Source organism: Ranitomeya imitator, chromosome 1, assembly GCF_032444005.1.
Source record: "Ranitomeya imitator isolate aRanImi1 chromosome 1, aRanImi1.pri, whole genome shotgun sequence".
Classification (NCBI taxonomy): domain Eukaryota; kingdom Metazoa; phylum Chordata; class Amphibia; order Anura; family Dendrobatidae; genus Ranitomeya; species Ranitomeya imitator.
In genome coordinates this window covers 520680555-520696968 of record NC_091282.1, presented here as the reverse complement: position 1 = coordinate 520696968, position 16414 = coordinate 520680555, and the positions used below count along the sequence as shown (strand labels likewise).

General features: G+C 47.0%; 1 protein-coding gene across 4 annotated transcripts in view; it reads right to left on the bottom strand.

The window, feature by feature from the left end:
- TMOD1 (tropomodulin 1) overlaps nt 1–16414 on the bottom strand; it is a 147972-nt gene that overhangs the window by 75964 nt on the left and 55594 nt on the right. For all 4 annotated transcript variants that reach the window (XR_011320853.1, XM_069766764.1, XM_069766747.1 and 1 more), the window contains exon 4: nt 2358–2477. Coding sequence is in view for 3 of the 4 variants with exons in the window: in XM_069766764.1 (XP_069622865.1) it covers nt 2358–2477 (120 nt within the window). In the remaining variant the exon portion in view is untranslated. The remainder of the gene's footprint in view (nt 1–2357; nt 2478–16414) is intronic.

The window sequence follows — 16414 nt, the reverse complement described above, 5'->3', positions numbered from 1 at the left end:
TATATTATATTCTATGGTGGAGGCGTGTTATATACTATGTGGCTGTTATATACTATTGTGGGGGTATATTATATTCTATGGGGGAAGCTATGTTATACTATGGGGGCTGCATTATATTCTATGGGGGCTACATTATATATTATGGGGAGGTGGGCTGTATTATATTCTATGGGGTGTGTTATGATAAGGTAATTCAGTACCACAATGGACATAGAGGTCAGAGCACATACAGTGACCTGACAATAACCCAAAAACATAGAACGAGCTCTGAGACGTGGGAACTCTGCTGACCGCAATCCCTAATCCTCTCCAACCACACTAGAGGCAGCCGTGGATTGCGCCTAACGCTCCCTATGCAACTCGGCACAGCCTGAGAAACTAGCTAGCCTGAAGATAGAAAATACGCCTACCTTGCCTCGGAGAAATACCCCAAAGGAAAAGGCAGCCCCCACATATAATGACTGTGAGTTAAGATGAAAAGACAAACGTAGAGATGAAATAGATTTAGCAAAGTGAGGCCCGACTTTCTGAACAGAGCGAGGATAGGAAAGGTAACTTTGCGGTCAACACAAAACCCTACAAAAACCACGCAAAGGGGGCAAAAAGACCCTCCGTACCGAACTAACGGCACGGAGGTACACCCTCTGCGTCCCAGAGCTTCCAGCAAGCAAGAAAAAACAAATAGACAAGCTGGACAGAAAAAAACAGCAAACAAAATAGCAAAGAAGAATTTAGTTATGCAGAGCAGCAGGCCACAGGAACGATCCAGGAGGAAACAGGTCCAATACTAGAACATTGACTGGAGGCCAGGATCAAAGCACTAGGTGGAGTTAAATAGAGCAGCACCTAACTACTTCACCACATCACCTGAGGAAGGAAACTCAGAAGCCGCAGTACCACTTTCCTCCACCAACGGAAGCTCACAGAGAGAATCAGCCGAAGTACCACTTGTGACCACAGGAGGGAGCTCTGCCACAGAATTCACAACAGGGGTGGCTGCATTATACTCTGGGGTGGCTGCATTATACTCTGGGGTGGCTGCATTATATTCTGTAGGGTGGTGGCTGCATTATAGTTTATGTGGGCTGCATTATACTGTATCGAGGATTATGGGGAATACGTTATACTATATGAAGAACTATGGGGTGCATTATACTATGGGAAGTGAATTGTGCTACATGGATGACTATGGCGGTGCATTATACTATATGGAGCACTATGAGGAGTGTATTATGCTATATGGAGGACTATAAGGAGTGTATTTTGCTATATGGAGGACTGAGCAGTGTATTTTAATATATGGAGGACTATAGGGAGTGTATTATACTATATGGAGGACTGTGGTGCACATTATAATATATGGAGGACTATGGGGTGTATTTTACTAAACAAGTAAAATGCTGCATATTCAGATTGTTTTTGCTGGAACAAAAATCCTTGTTCTCAGCAGCATATCGCCGGTATAAACTGTAGATGTGCTGCTGATAACATGATACCGTATTCTGATCTGTTAGTGAACCATTAGTGATCGTTCTGTCCCATCATTATTCCTCAGCTGGTGGAAAGAGGCCGGGAAACAAGCGTTGAACAACTTCAGTATTGTTGATCAAACTGATTTAGCGGCCTGAACTCAGCGCATGTAATTACAACCGAAATGCGTTTGTGTGATGTGCAATATGTTAGCATTTAGGGCCCCACTTTGCCTAAAACCGGCCCTGCCTATAAGAGTACAAAGATTTTATACAGTCACCATGGGATAAATTTTAGTCCCAGTCCAGCCCTGAAGGCCGGCGTCACACTTAATCTGGTGCGACTCACATCACCGTATTTTTTCTGAGGCGTATTCGACGTGCGTGTAAAATCGGAGCAGGATGTGATTGTATGCATACATCATTCTAGACTCGCTAATGCAAGCCTATGGATGCGAGAAAAACTCTGACGCCACACGCACCATCTATCTAGACGTCATCGAAGGTCCTTCGCTCAATGCATCCTAAGGAACGGAGGCCGCCGCTTGCATCGCTGAGAGTCGGGGGCCGTCTGAGGGTAAGTATATCCCATATTTTTTTTTTTTATTCTTTTTTTTACATGAATATGGATCCCAGGGCCTGAAGGAGAGTCTCCTCTCCTCCAGACCCTGGGAACCATCCGCACTGCACACGCCGTATAAGATGACTGGGCGTATAAGATGACCCCCGTCTTATACGGCGAGTATATCCCAAACTCCATATTTTATATGGAAAAGTTGGGGGTCGTCTTATACGCCCAGTCATCTTATACGCCAGAAAATACGGTAAATTAGATTTAGTGGTTTAAATAGTCTTTTTTCTTTCTTCACTTATTATGCTAATATTCACCTGCAATGTCGCACAGCTCAGCATCGGAGGCATTGGACAAAGCTTCCTCTAGTTCTGGCTCAAGTGTGACACTTTCTAGAACAGGATCTACTGTCTTAATCTTTGGAATCCAAGGTTTTCCTAAAAAAAAAAAAAAAAAAAAAAAATTAAAATAGAATATCAATAACTCCCCCTATCTTATAGGTACAGTATATATATATATATATATATATATATATATATATATATATATATATATACACACTGTGTATATATATATATATATGTAATATATACAGTGTTGTGCTCAAATGTTTACATACCGCTGCGGAATTTTTGCTTTCTGGGCCTTTTTTCAGAGACTATGTATGACAGCACCAAAACTTTTTCTCTTCTCCACTCATGGTTAGTGCTTGGGTGATGCCATTTATTGTTAAACTATTTAAATCATAATGACAACCCAAAACATCCAATTGACCCTGATCAAAAGTTCACATACCCCATCTCTTAATACCGTGTATTGTCCCCTCTAACATCAATGACAGTTTGAAGTCTTTTGTGGTAGTTGTGGATGAGGTTCATTATTTTCTCAGATGGTAACGCTGCCCACTCTTCTTGGCAAAAAAGCTTCCAGTTCCTGTAAATTCCTGGGCTGCCTAGCATGAACTGTGCGTTTGAGATCTCCCCAAAGTGGCCCAATGATATTGAGGTCAGGAGACTGAGATGGACACTCCAGAATCTTCACTTTGTTCTGCTATAGCCAATGACAGATCAACTTGGCCTTTTGTTTTGGATCGTTGTCATGTTGGAACGTCCAAGTACGCCCCATACGCAGCTTACGGGCTGATGAGTGCAAGTTTGCCGATATCATGCTGCATTCATCTTTCCTTCAACTTTGACCAAGTTTCCTGTGCCTTTGTAGCTCACTCATCCCCAAAACATCAGTGATCCACCTCTGTGCTTTACAGTAGGAATGGTGTTCCTTTCATCATAGACCTTGTTGAACTCTCTACAAATGTAATGTTTATGGTTATGGCTGAAAAGTTCAATTTTGGCCTCATCACTCCAAATTACCTTGTTGCAGAAGTTTTGAGGCTCGTCTCTGAGCTGTTTTGCGTATTGTAGGTGAGATACTTTGTGGCATTTGCGCACTAATGGATTTCTTCTGGCGACTCAAGCATGCACCCTATCATTCTTCAAGTGACTCCTTATTGTGCATCTTGAAAGACACACCGCTAGTTTTCAGAGAGTCCTATATTTCTACTGATGTTATTTGTGGGGGTTTTTTTGCATCCCGAACAATTTTCCTGGCAGTTGTGGATGACTTTTTTGTTGGTCTACCAGACTGTGGTTTTGTTTTTACAGAGCCCCTAATTTTCCATTTGTTAATCACAGTTTGAACACTGCTGACTGGCATTATCAATTCCTTGGATATCTTTTTGTATCCTTTTCCTGTTCTATACAGTTCAACTACCTTTTCCTATAGATCCATTGACTATTCTTTTGCTTTCCCCATGACTCACAATCCAGAAATGTCAGTGGCTGAATGAAAGATGCAAGAGTCTGTCTGGATCTCCGAAACTCACTCAGCTTTTATGCACACACACTGATTACACAGGTCACAGGTGAGCATGTTACCTTTAATAGCCATTCAAACCCATTTGTGTCAACTTCTGTTCATGTTATCAGGCCAAAATCATCACCAGGGTATGTGAACTTTTGATCAGGATCATTTGGATGCTTTGGGTTGTCATTATGAGTGGATAAAAGTTTTGGTGTTATCATTCATATTCTCTGAAAAAAGGCCAAGAAAGCAAAAATATATAGTTTTTTGTATGATTGGCTATTTTTACACACTAAACAACATTTTAGCAAAATTAATTTGTTTTTACATTGTCCTATTCTGAGAACTATAACTTTTTTATTTTTTTGCTGAATGAGCCATATTAGGGCTAGTTTTTTGTGGGATGGTTTGGTGTTTTCATTTATATCATATTTCTTTTCATATGACTTTTTGATCTCTTTTTATTTTTTTTGTGATTCCCTATGATGAAAAAGCGTCATTTTTGCTGTGTTTTTTAATTTTTTTATGATGTTCGCTAAACGGAATAAATAATGTGGCAGTTTTGTGCCATGTCTGTGATCTGTTTTTTTACTACAAAATTAAACAACTGAATGAGCATCCTCCAAGGCCGGTGATTCCATAATTCTTTTCAGAGGTTGTAGATCTTAAACATTTGTAGCATATCCATAGGATATGTAATAATTATCTGATAGAGGCAGGTCCTACCACTTCTGGGACCTTCCCCCATCTACAGAAAGGGGAGGCGGGGGGGGGGGGCCTGATCCCCATCTTTCTGAAACTGAAGAAGATCCTAGTGCAGAATCAAAAAACGTGTTCATTCAGATATGTCTTTTCTTGTTTTATAATTTCATTAATCCATTTTTACTCTGATTTTTCCAGTGACCAGTAATAAAAGTGGTTTTATAGCACAGCCATTATTGCTCCTCTCTATCCTGTGTTTTCACTGGTGACCAGAAAAATGGCCACGGGAAAATGCCCACAGCCATGAATGCAAACAGGAAAATTGCCAACACGGAAAATTACCCACACGGAAAATTGCCCACATGGAAACCTGACCACACACAAAATTGCCAACATGGACAAAATAAACAACATATACCACCTCCACCCTCAAAGACCTGTAACAGGTTATATCGCTCCCGAGTCTGTGTTAAGCGTGACCCAGCTGTACCGATATAATCTTATTATCACTGTACCAGCATGTGCCCAATTTCTTGTGTGTGAATACAGCCTTAGCCCTCTTTAACCCCTTCACTCTGCGGCCAATTTCCGTTTTTGCGTTTCCGTTTTCTCCTCCCGTTCTTCCCAGAGCCATAACTCTTTTACTTCTCTGTCCACATTCACATATGAGGGCTTGTTTTATTGGGGATAAGTCATACTTTACATCATTTATTTTACCACACAGTGTACTGGAAATGGGAAAAAAATTCCAAGTGGGTGAAATTGTGAAAATAAAAAGCAATTACAACATTGCTTTTTGGAATTGTTTTTATGGTTTCATTTTCTGATAAAAATGACCATGCAATATTATTATCCTCATCAATGCGATTTCATTGATATCCAGCATGTCCAATTTTTAAAATTATTTTAGTTGTGAACAAAAATCAGAAGTTTGCAAAAAAAAAAATTGGGAGGAGTTTGTGTCACCATTTTTCGAGACCCGTAACATTTTTATTTTTTGGCAGATGGAGCTGTGCGATGGTTTATTTATTGCGGGATGGAACGACATGTTTATTATTAATATTTTGGGATAGATGTCACTTTTTGATCGATTGCTATAGCCTTTTCTGTGGGATTGCGGCGACCAGAAAAACTCATCTTTGACGTTCGGATTAATTGTTTTTGTATTTTGATAGATTGGACTTTTCTGAATGCGGCGATACCACATACCATATTTTTCAGATTATAAGACACACTTTTTTCCCAAAGAATTTTTGGGGAAAAATGAGGTTGCGTCTTATAATCCGAATGTAGCTTACAGGGGGGCAGCTACAGTGAAGCGAAGTTGCTGCTGTAGCAAGCTTGCGGCGGTGGAAGGAGTGGGGTGATGCTGCGGGCCCCGGCTGGGAAGGGGGGTGTTTGGTGATGAAAGGCTGCGGCGAGCTCCAAGCGTTTAAAAAATCTCAGATGTTCCTGCACTACCAGTCCTTTTCACTGTGGTGGACTTTGGAAAAATGGCCGCACAAGACAGCACATGCGCAGATTGAGATGCCGACTCCCAAGAACTCAAGCTGCGCAAGTGCAGCCTCTGGCAGCCATTTTCCAGATGTTCACTGCAGTGAAAAGTATGGGAAGTGCGGGGACTCCCGACATTTTCTGAAAGCCCAAGGCCCGCAGTTTTGCAATGCCGAACACCCTCTCCTCCCAGCCCGGAGTCTGCAGAATCGCTCCACTTCTGCCGCCACTGCCAGCATCCTGCAGCAACGAACCTGCCTCCTGGGACCCCACTCCGCTGCAGCGAGCCTCCCTCCCTGGGAAGTGACCATAAAAGCGTACTATAAGACGCACCACCGTTTTAATAAAAAAAGTTTTTCCTATTTTCCTCCCTAAAATTTGGGGTGCATATTATGGTCCAGTAAGTCTTATAATCCGCAAAATACGGTATGTGTATTTTTTTTATTGTTTTAATATCTTTATTTTCGATTGGGAAAAGAGGGGTGATTTGATCTTTTAGGTTTTTGTTTTCGCTTTCCATAGTTTTAAAACATTTGCGCTGTATATAGCAGAAATCACGGTCTCCTTTGAAGCCCGGCCACAAGGAGCTTTGAAATGACATCAGCTGACCCCCGGCTGTCATGACTGTGCTGATGGGAAGAGAAAATAAAGCATGCGTGCATGTCAGAGCGTGTTAAATGCTGCTGTATTGACAGAGTGGTGGCGTGTTTTAATAAAGGTTTGTACTTTTTAATTGCCTTGTCCCATTTTGCCTCAGCGCTTCTTAAGACCGCGTTAGCTTTTCCTCCTGCTGTATTGACAGAGGCATTTAACAGGTTAATCATCGCTGGAGCACTGCTCCTCCTGCAATTGTTAGAGACAGATCCCGGCTAAAATACAAAGCCATCATCTGCCGGGTATGGGGCAGGTTCACTGCGGGAACCAGCTCCATATAACCACTTCCGACATGCACCATACATGTACGGCGGATGCAGTGACACTGCTACCATTAGGCGATTTGAGCTTTTTGGCTCAGGCGGCAGAAGATAGGGGGCGGCAGATTCTATAGTACCCGGCCCCTAGAGGCCCCAGCCAGGAGTGGACATACCGCCAATGCCACTGCTCTGGGGCTGAGAGGTGGAGGGTGGCACCTGTAGGCAGGCCCCGTATCATGTAGCATCGGGCCCCTGTCACTCGCTCCTGTAATCCTGCCAACACCCTCAGCTGGGGAGAGAGCGGCGCAGGAAGTGCAGGAGTTCAAAAGGGGGGGCGTGTCATACAGGGAGAGACGCTGGCCAATGAACGCTTTCCTCACCAGACTGAGGAGAGCGCCCACTGGCTGCTGTCTCTGTCCTCCTGTATGGCGCGTGTTACGGCCGCTACCGCTACTCACCGCTCCTTGTCTGGGTCCCGCCGCGCTGTCCCCGCTTCTTCTCCTGCTGTCGCCGCTGCTCCTCTCGGCCGCTCGTCTTCCAGGTCACGGCGCGCTGGTCCCGCTTCTTCTCCTGCTGTCGCCGCTGCTCCTCTCGGCCGCTCGTTCTCCAGGTCCCGGCGCGCTGGTCCGTCTTCCTCCATTGCTGCTCGTTCCTGCAGCCCGGCTTCCGGTGGGCGGTACGCTCGTCCTTGGCGGGCCCCTCCTCCACGTCTTAGACATACTGCTCCTGCGCAGGTGCGCAGGATCCTGCGTTAGGCATTCCTTCCTGGTTTCCTGATACCGGATGTGTCTCTCCGGTGTGCTGCAGCCAATCCAGGTAGAGTGCCTACTATTTCAGGCCGCCTCCTTTGCTAGGAGGTGCCTGAGTGTCTTTAGCTTTAGCTTTTGCCTCCGGTCACGTTGCTGCTGTGTCTCTGTGTCTCGTGCTGGTTCTCCCCCTTTCCCTTCAGCTCCGTCTTTGCTCTCCTTCTGTTCCAGTTCATCGTTCCCATTTTCACTCATCATCTCTCCTCTCTCCCTACAGCTCCGTCTCCGGTATTCCACTACTCCAGCCTGTCATTTCATTCCCGAGTCCTCAGTCTCCGGTCCCGTAGTCCTCGGTTCAGGTTTTCTGTTTTTGCCTCATCCTCTGTTTTCTCCCTTTCCTGAGCTGCCCCTCTTGGTATCTGCTACCGTGGATAGTAGACCTCTGGGCCTGCTCCTGACAGCCCCTGTATAGGGGTTGGTTAACATCTGGTCTACTCGCCCAGGGGTAGGTCTACCACGGTCCAGAGGGTCCACTCTCGTTCTTGCCCCTGAAACGTTATAGTACACTCAGGCCATGGACTCCACAGGTGCCGCGTTCTCTGCTCAGAAGGAGCTAGCACATCTGCGCGAAAATCAACAGCGCATTATGTCCTTCTTAAAGAACATGGAGTCCCGTCTGACTTCTTTGCAAACCTCCGACCCAGTTATCGCTTCTCAGATTGCAGGCCTGCAGCAAGAGCTTTCTCAGCAGCGGGATACGCAGGCACGTATGCTGTCTTATATGGCTTCCATAGACGACCGTTTATTTAATTTGCAGTCTGCTTCCACGGCTTCTGCTCAAAGTACGCAAGACTCTAATCTTGCTCCTTCATCCCATCCGTCACCGCGTCTTGGCAAACCTCCTAGGTTTGGCGGAGATCCCAAGCTTTGTAGGGGATTTCTTAACCAATGCCGCCTCCACTTTGAACTCCTCCCCCAACAATACCCTACCGATCGGGCCAAGGTGGCCTTCATGGTTTCGCATTTAGAGGGTGAGGCTTTGGCTTGGGTCAATCCCCTGTGGGAGCGGGATGATCCCATAGTCTCGCAATTAGCCTTTTTCCTTGAGACCTTCCGCTGGGTTTTTGATGAGCCCGGGCGCCTAGCCTCCACGACCGAGTCGCTTTTCAACCTGCAACAGGGCTCCCTTACTGTCGCTCAGTATGCCATCCGCTTTCGCACCTTAGCCTCCGAGTTAGGGTGGAACAATGAGGCCCTGGTTGGCGCTTTCTGGCGAGGTCTATCTAGTCGGATAAAAGATGAGTTGGCAGGACGGGATACTCCGACCTCGTTAGAAGATCTCATTTCTCTGTCAACACGCATTGACCTTCGCTTCCAGGAGCGAACTCGTGAGTCCACTAGAGAGAGGAGGTCTGTTCGTCCTTCACCATCTGTCCGTAGGTCAGGGAGTCCGCGGTCTTCGTTGTCTTCTTCGGCCTCTGCACCAGAACCTATGCAGGTAGATCGGGTCAAGCTGGCTGAGCAGCATCGTCGGGAGAGACGTTCCCAGGGACTCTGCTTTTATTGTGGTAGCGCTTCCCATCTACTGCGAGCATGCCCCGAGAGACCGGAAAACTCCTCCGCCTAGGACAGGTAAGAGAGGCCTCCGTAGGTGTTTCTGATTCCTCTCAACCCTTGTGTCTGTCTGTCCTGTTTGTTCTTAATCAGAAATGATTTTCTGAAGTAGCGTATGTGGATTCGAGTGCGGCAGGCAATTTTATCAGTCTTGAGGCAGTTCGGAGGCTTCGCGTTCCAGTTCTCTCTTTGGACTCTCCTCGTCTGATCGCTTCAGTGGATGGAAGACCCTTGCAGGATGCCATCACCTTGGTTATGTAAGAGATTGAATTATGGATCGGGGCCCTACATCGTGAGAAGATCACTTTCTATGTTCTCCCTAACCTCGCTCATGCTTTGCTTCTAGGGTTGCCTTGGCTCCGAATGCATGAACCTACTCTTGACTGGCGGTCTGGTGACGTACTCCGTTGGGGATCTACGTGTCAAAAACAGTGTCTCTTGTCTGTTAGCCCTGTGGCTCCGCCCTCTGCAGTTTCCGTTCCCTCCGGTTTACCCTCTCCGTACTGGTCCTTCATAGACGTTTTTGATAAGACAGAGGCTGAGACTCTTCCTCCGCATCGTGCCTACGACTGTCCGATCGAACTCCTTTCCGGTTCCACTCCGCCTAGAGGAAGAATTTACCCACTCTCTCCGGCTGAGACTAAAAAGCCATGTCCGAGTATATCCAAGAAAATTTGTCCAGAGGATTTATCCGAAAGTCATCTTCTCCCGCAGGTGCGGGATTCTTCTTCGTCAAGAAGAAAGACGGGTCACTTCGTCCTTGTATCGACTACAGAGGTCTGAACAACATTACGATCAAGAACAAGTATCCTCTGCCGCTCATTCCGGAACTCTTTGATCGACTTAGAGGAGCGCGAATTTTCACTAAATTAGATCTTCGGGGTGCTTACAACCTTGTCCGAATTCGAGCCGGTGATGAATGGAAGACCGCATTTAACACTCGAGACGGTCATTATGAATACCTAGTTATGCCGTTCGGTCTCTGCAACGCTCCTGCGGTCTTCCAAGAATTCGTTAATGACATCTTCCGTGACCTTCTCTACTCCTGTGTTGTAGTGTATCTTGATGACATCCTGGTCTTTTCTGTAGACTTACCGTCCCACAGAAGAAGTGTTCGTTTGGTTTTGCAACGTTTAAAAGAGAATCGCCTTTATGCCAAGTATGAGAAGTGTCTCTTCGAACAAACGTCTTTGCCTTTTCTCGGATACATCATTTCGGATGCCGGCCTCAAGATGGATCCTGAAAAGGTGAATGCCAATTCTCCATTGGCCACGTCCCTATGGAATAAAAGCCGTTCAACGGTTTCTCGGCTTCGCTAACTACTACAGGCAGTTCATATCCCATTTCTCCTCCATAATTCGGCCTCTCTCTGCTCTCACTCGCAAAGGTTCCAACCCGAAGACTTGGACTACGGAGGTCGAGAATGCCTTTGTACTCCTGAATAAGTCCTTTTCTTCCGCTCCAGTACTTCACCATCCAGAGGTTAATAAACCATTCGTTCTCGAGGTGGATGCCTCTTCCACGGGTGCCGGAGCAGTACTCTCCCAAAGGTCTCAAATGGGTCGATTAGTTCCGTGCGGTTTCTTTTCTAAAACGTTCTCTGCTTCTGAACGTAATTATACCATTGGGGACCGTGAACTCTTGGCCATAAAGCTAGCTTTGGAAGAATGGAGGCATCTTCTTGAAGGAGCTGTTCATCCTTTTGTGATTTTCTCTGACCATAAGAATTTGGCTTACCTTCAAACTGCGCACAGACTTAATCCACGGCAAGCTCGATGGTCCCTGTTCTTTGCTCGCTTCGATTTCGTGCTCCGTTTTCGGCCTGGTGACAAGAATGTCAAGGCAGATGCTCTGTCCAGACTTTCTCAGCCAGAGGACATTGACGAAGAACCTGCGCATATCCTGGATCCCTGCAAAGTCGTCACGGTGGCTCCTCTTAAGATGATTCGCCCTCCTCCGGGTAAGACACTAGTGACGGAGGATGACAAGATGAGAGTGCTTCGTTGGGGTCATTCCTCTAAATTGGCAGGTCATGCCGGAATAAAGAAGACCTTCCTTCTCATCTCTCGCTACTACTGGTGGCCTTCGCTACGCCAGGATATCAAAGACTTTGTCGCCTCTTGTCCCTCCTTTGCTAAGTACAAGGTGCCAAGACAATTACCTCGGGGGAGTCTGCTTCCACTTCCCGTACCTTCCTGTCGGTGGCAACATATCGCCATGGACTTCATTACTGATTTACCGAAATCCTCTGGTTGTACTGTCATCCTAACGGTCGTAGATCGGTTTTCTAAAATGGCTCATTTTGTTCCTCTGCCTGGACTACCTTCGGCTCCAGAGTTGGCGAAAATTTTTATTTCCAATATTTTCAGACTCCATGGTTTTCCTCAAAACATCGTGTCTGACCGAGGAGTTCAATTTACGTCACATTTTTGGAGGGCGTTATGCAAACTCTTGAAGGTGTCGCTGGATTTTTCGTCTGCTTATCATCCACAGACTAACGGCCAAGCGGAACGTACGAATCAAATTGTGGCTTCCTATCTTCGTAATTTCATCAAGATGACTGGGTCAGCCTTTTGCCTTGGGCCGAGTTCGCCTATAATAATCACTCTAACGAGTCCTCCGCTAAATCTACTTTTTTCATTGTCTTCGGTCAGCATCCGAATATGCCCCTCCCAATTTCTTCCGTGTCTGGAGTTCCGGCAGCAGATTCTTTATCTTCTAGATTCTCTGCAATCTGGGGTGAAGTTGAAGAGGCCCTCAATTTGGCCTCTGCTAAGATGAAGAGACATGCCGACAAGAGGCGTTTAGATTCTTCTCCATTTTCTCCTGGCGATAAGGTCTGGCTTTCCTCGCGTTATATTAGGCTCAAGATTCCATCCTATAAACTTGGTCCCCGCTACATCGGTCCTTTTGAGGTTCTGAGTCAAGTCAACGATGTCGCCTACAAGCTGAAGTTGCCTGCCTCGCTCCGTATTCCCAATACTTTCCATGTGTCCTTGCTCAAACCTGTTACTCTTAATCGCTTCCATCCTTTTTCTGGTGCCTCTCCTCAGTCTGTCTGTGCCGATAACATTTTTGAGGTAAGGGATATTTTAGCCATGAAGAAGGTTCGTGGGAGAGATTTTTTCCTGGTGGATTGGAGGGGTTTTGGTCCTGAGGAGAGATCGTGGGAGCCTCGGGAGAATATCAATGCTCCTCGTCTTCTTAACAAATTCCTCTCCGGGACTGGGAAAGGGGATTTTAAGGAGGGGGGTACTGTTACGGCCGCTACCGCTACTCACCGCTCCTTGTCTGGGTCCCGCCGCGCTGTCCCCGCTTCTTCTCCTGCTGTCGCCGCTGCTCCTCTCGGCCGCTCGTCTTCCAGGTCACGGCGCGCTGGTCCCGCTTCTTCTCCTGCTGTCGCCGCTGCTCCTCTCGGCCGCTCGTTCTCCAGGTCCCGGCGCGCTGGTCCGTCTTCCTCCATTGCTGCTCGTTCCTGCAGCCCGGCTTCCGGTGGGCGGTACGCTCGTCCTCGGCGGGCCCCTCCTCCACGTCTTAGACATACTGCTCCTGCGCAGGTGCGCAGGATCCTGCGTTAGGCATTCCTTCCTGGTTTCCTGATACCGGATGTGTCTCTCCGGTGTGCTGCAGCCAATCCAGGTAGAGTGCCTACTATTTCAGGCCGCCTCCTTTGCTAGGAGGTGCCTGAGTGTCTTTAGCTTTAGCTTTTGCCTCCGGTCACGTTGCTGCTGTGTCTCTGTGTCTCGTGCTGGTTCTCCCCCTTTCCCTTCAGCTCCGTCTTTGCTCTCCTTCTGTTCCAGTTCATCGTTCCCATTTTCACTCATCATCTCTCCTCTCTCCCTACAGCTCCGTCTCCGGTATTCCACTACTCCAGCCTGTCATTTCATTCCCGAGTCCTCAGTCTCCGGTCCCGTAGTCCTCGGTTCAGGTTTTCTGTTTTTGCCTCATCCTTTGTTTTCTCCCTTTCCTGAGCCGCCCCTCTTGGTATCTGCTACCGTGGATAGGAAACCTCTGGGCCTGCTCCTGACAGCCCCTGTATAGGGGTTGGTTAACATCTGGTCTACTCGCCCAGGGGTAGGTCTACCACGGTCCAGAGGGTCCACTCTCGTTCTTGCCCCTGAAACGTTATAGCGCGTCTCTGGTGACTGGTGAGTACTCCCTCCCTTACAGTACAGTCAGGGGCCCCGCCGCACAGCACACAGGGACAGCAGTGGAGGACGAGCAGGACTTACAGTGTGTCTTCTTCCTCCACTGCTCTGTCCCCAGCAGGCTGCAGCATCTCGGTCCTCACTGTGAAGAGATGGGGAGGAGCTCACTGCACGGGACAGCACAGCAGCACCAGGGGGGCTGTTATCAGTCTGCTGTGTGCCCCATCCCCCACAGTGAGGTCTGCAGCCCTCTCCAGCTGAACTGACCTCCTCCAAGGCTCCTCTGATCACCTATACAGGATTAGTATGTGTGTATGTATACGCTTGTATATGTATGTATGTGCATCTGTGTATGTACAGTGTGTGTGTGTGTATCTATGTGTATGCTTCTGTGTGTATCTGTGTATGCATGTACAGTATATGTGTATGTCTGTGTGTATAATATGTGTGTATCTGTATGTGCGATATATTTGTATGTATATACGGTATGTATGTGTATGTCTGTGTGTATGGTATGTGTATACTTTGTGTATATAACTGTATATGTATGTACGGTAAGAGTATGTGTACCTGAATGCATGTACGGTATATGTATGTGTATGTACGGTATATGCGCGTATGTATGACGGTATGTGTATCTGTGTGTATGTACAGTATATGTATGTGTATCTATGTGTATGTATGGTATATGCATGTAAGTATGACGGTATGTGTATCTGTGTGTATGTACAGTACATGTATGTACGGTATGTGTGTGTACGGTATGTGTGTGTATGTATGATATATGCATGTGTGCACGATATTTAACTCTCCTCGTTCCAGTGCGGCTCCGTCTTCAGCGTCCTCTAGCTGTGACGCTCAGGTCAGAGGGCGCGGTGACGTAGTCAGTGCGCGCCCTCTGCTGAACATCAGTGCCGAAGACGGAGCCGCACGAGGAGCAGGTAAATATTGAAAGTGCTGGGGTCCTGAGTGAAGAGAGGTGAGTATGTGATTTTTTTTTTTTTTTATCGCAGCAAAAGCATATGGGGCAAGTGGCTGTGTGGAGCATCTTATGGGGCCATAACACTTGTGCAGCACTATAAGGGGCAAGTGGCTGTGCGGAGCATCTTATGGGGCCATAACTGTTGTGAATTCTGCTTTTGGGTTCCCTCCAGTGGTTGTAGGTGGTAATGCAGTTGTCCCTGAGTTGCAGTCCTAGTCAGGTGTTTCTGCTGATTGCAGTTCTGACTGGGGTATTTAGGTGTGCAGGATTCATTAGTCCTTGCCAGTTGTCCATGGTTCTGGGAGGTTTTGGATCTTTGTCTGGTTCCTCCTGCCTTGCTGCCAATTCAGCAAAGATAAGTGTCTGGTTTTTGTTTCTGTGGCACACATGCTGTGTGCTTAATAATTCTGTGCTATTCATTTGTTTTCTCTTGTCCAGCTTAGTTTTCTCGGTCTTGTTGGATTCTCTGGAGTTGCAGATATACGCTCCACATCTTTAGTTAGATGGTGGAATTTTTTGTATTTTCTGCTGTGGATATTTTTGGAAGGATTTTAATACTGACCGCTTAGTATTCTGTCCTATCCTCTCCTATTTTAGCTAGAGTGGCCTCTTGCTAAATCCTGTTTCCTGCCTGCGTGTGTCTTTTCCTCTACTACTCACAGTCAATATTTGTGGGGGGCTGCCTATCCTTTGGGGTTCTGCTCTGAGGCAAGGTAGAATTCCTATTTCCATCTATAGGGGTATTTAGTCCTCCCGGCTGTGTCGATGTGTCTAGGATTTGTTAGGCACACCCCACGGCTACTTCTAGTTGCGGTGTTAAGTTCAGGATTTGCGGTCAGTACAGTTTACACCAACTCCAGAGAAAGTTCCATGCGGCTCCAAGGTCACCGGATCATAACACATAACGCTTGTGCAGCACTATATGGGGCAAGTGACTGTATGGAGCATCTTATGGGGCCATAACGTTTGTGCAGCATTATATGGGGCAAGTGACTGTACGGAGCATCTTATGGGGCCATAACACTTGTGCAGCACTATAAGGGGCAAGTGGCTGTGCGGAGCATCTTATGGGGCCATAACGTTTGTGCAGCACTATATAGGGCAAGTGGCTGTACGGAGCATCTTATGGGGCCATAACACTTGTGCAGCACTATAAGGGGCAAGTGACTGTGCGGAGCATCTTATGGGGCCATAACACTTGTGCAGCACTATATGGGGCAAGTGGCTGTACGGAGCATCTTATGGGGCCATAACACTTGTGCAGCATTATATGGGGCAAGTGGCTGTGCGGAGCATCTTATGGGGCCATAACACTTGTGCAGCATTATATGGGGCAAGTGGCTGTGCGGAGCATCTTATGGGGCCATAACACTTGTGCAGCACTATATGGGGCAAGTGGCTGTACGGAGCATCTTATGGGGCCATAACACTTGTGCAGCATTATATGGGGCAAGTGGCTGTGCGGAGCATCTTATGGGGCCATAACACTTGTGCAGCATTATATGGGTAAGTGGCTGTGCGGAGCATCTTATGGGGCCATAACACTTGTGCAGCATTATATGGGGCAAGTGGCTGTGCGGAGCATCTTAAGGGGCCATAATACTTGTGCAGCATTATATGGGGCAAGTGGCTGTGCGGAGCATCTTATGGGGCCATAACACTTGTGCAGCACTATAAGGGGCAAGTGACTGTATGGAGCATCTTATGGGGCCATAACTCTTGTGCAGCACTATATGGGGCAAGTGACTGTACGGAGCATCTTATGGGGCCATAACACTTGTGCAGCATTATATGGGGCAAGTGACTGTACGGAGCATCTTATGGGGCCATAGCGCTTGTGCAGCACTATATAGGGCAAATATCTCTATGGAGCATCTTATGGGGCCCTTATTACCCTTTATGCAGCATTATATG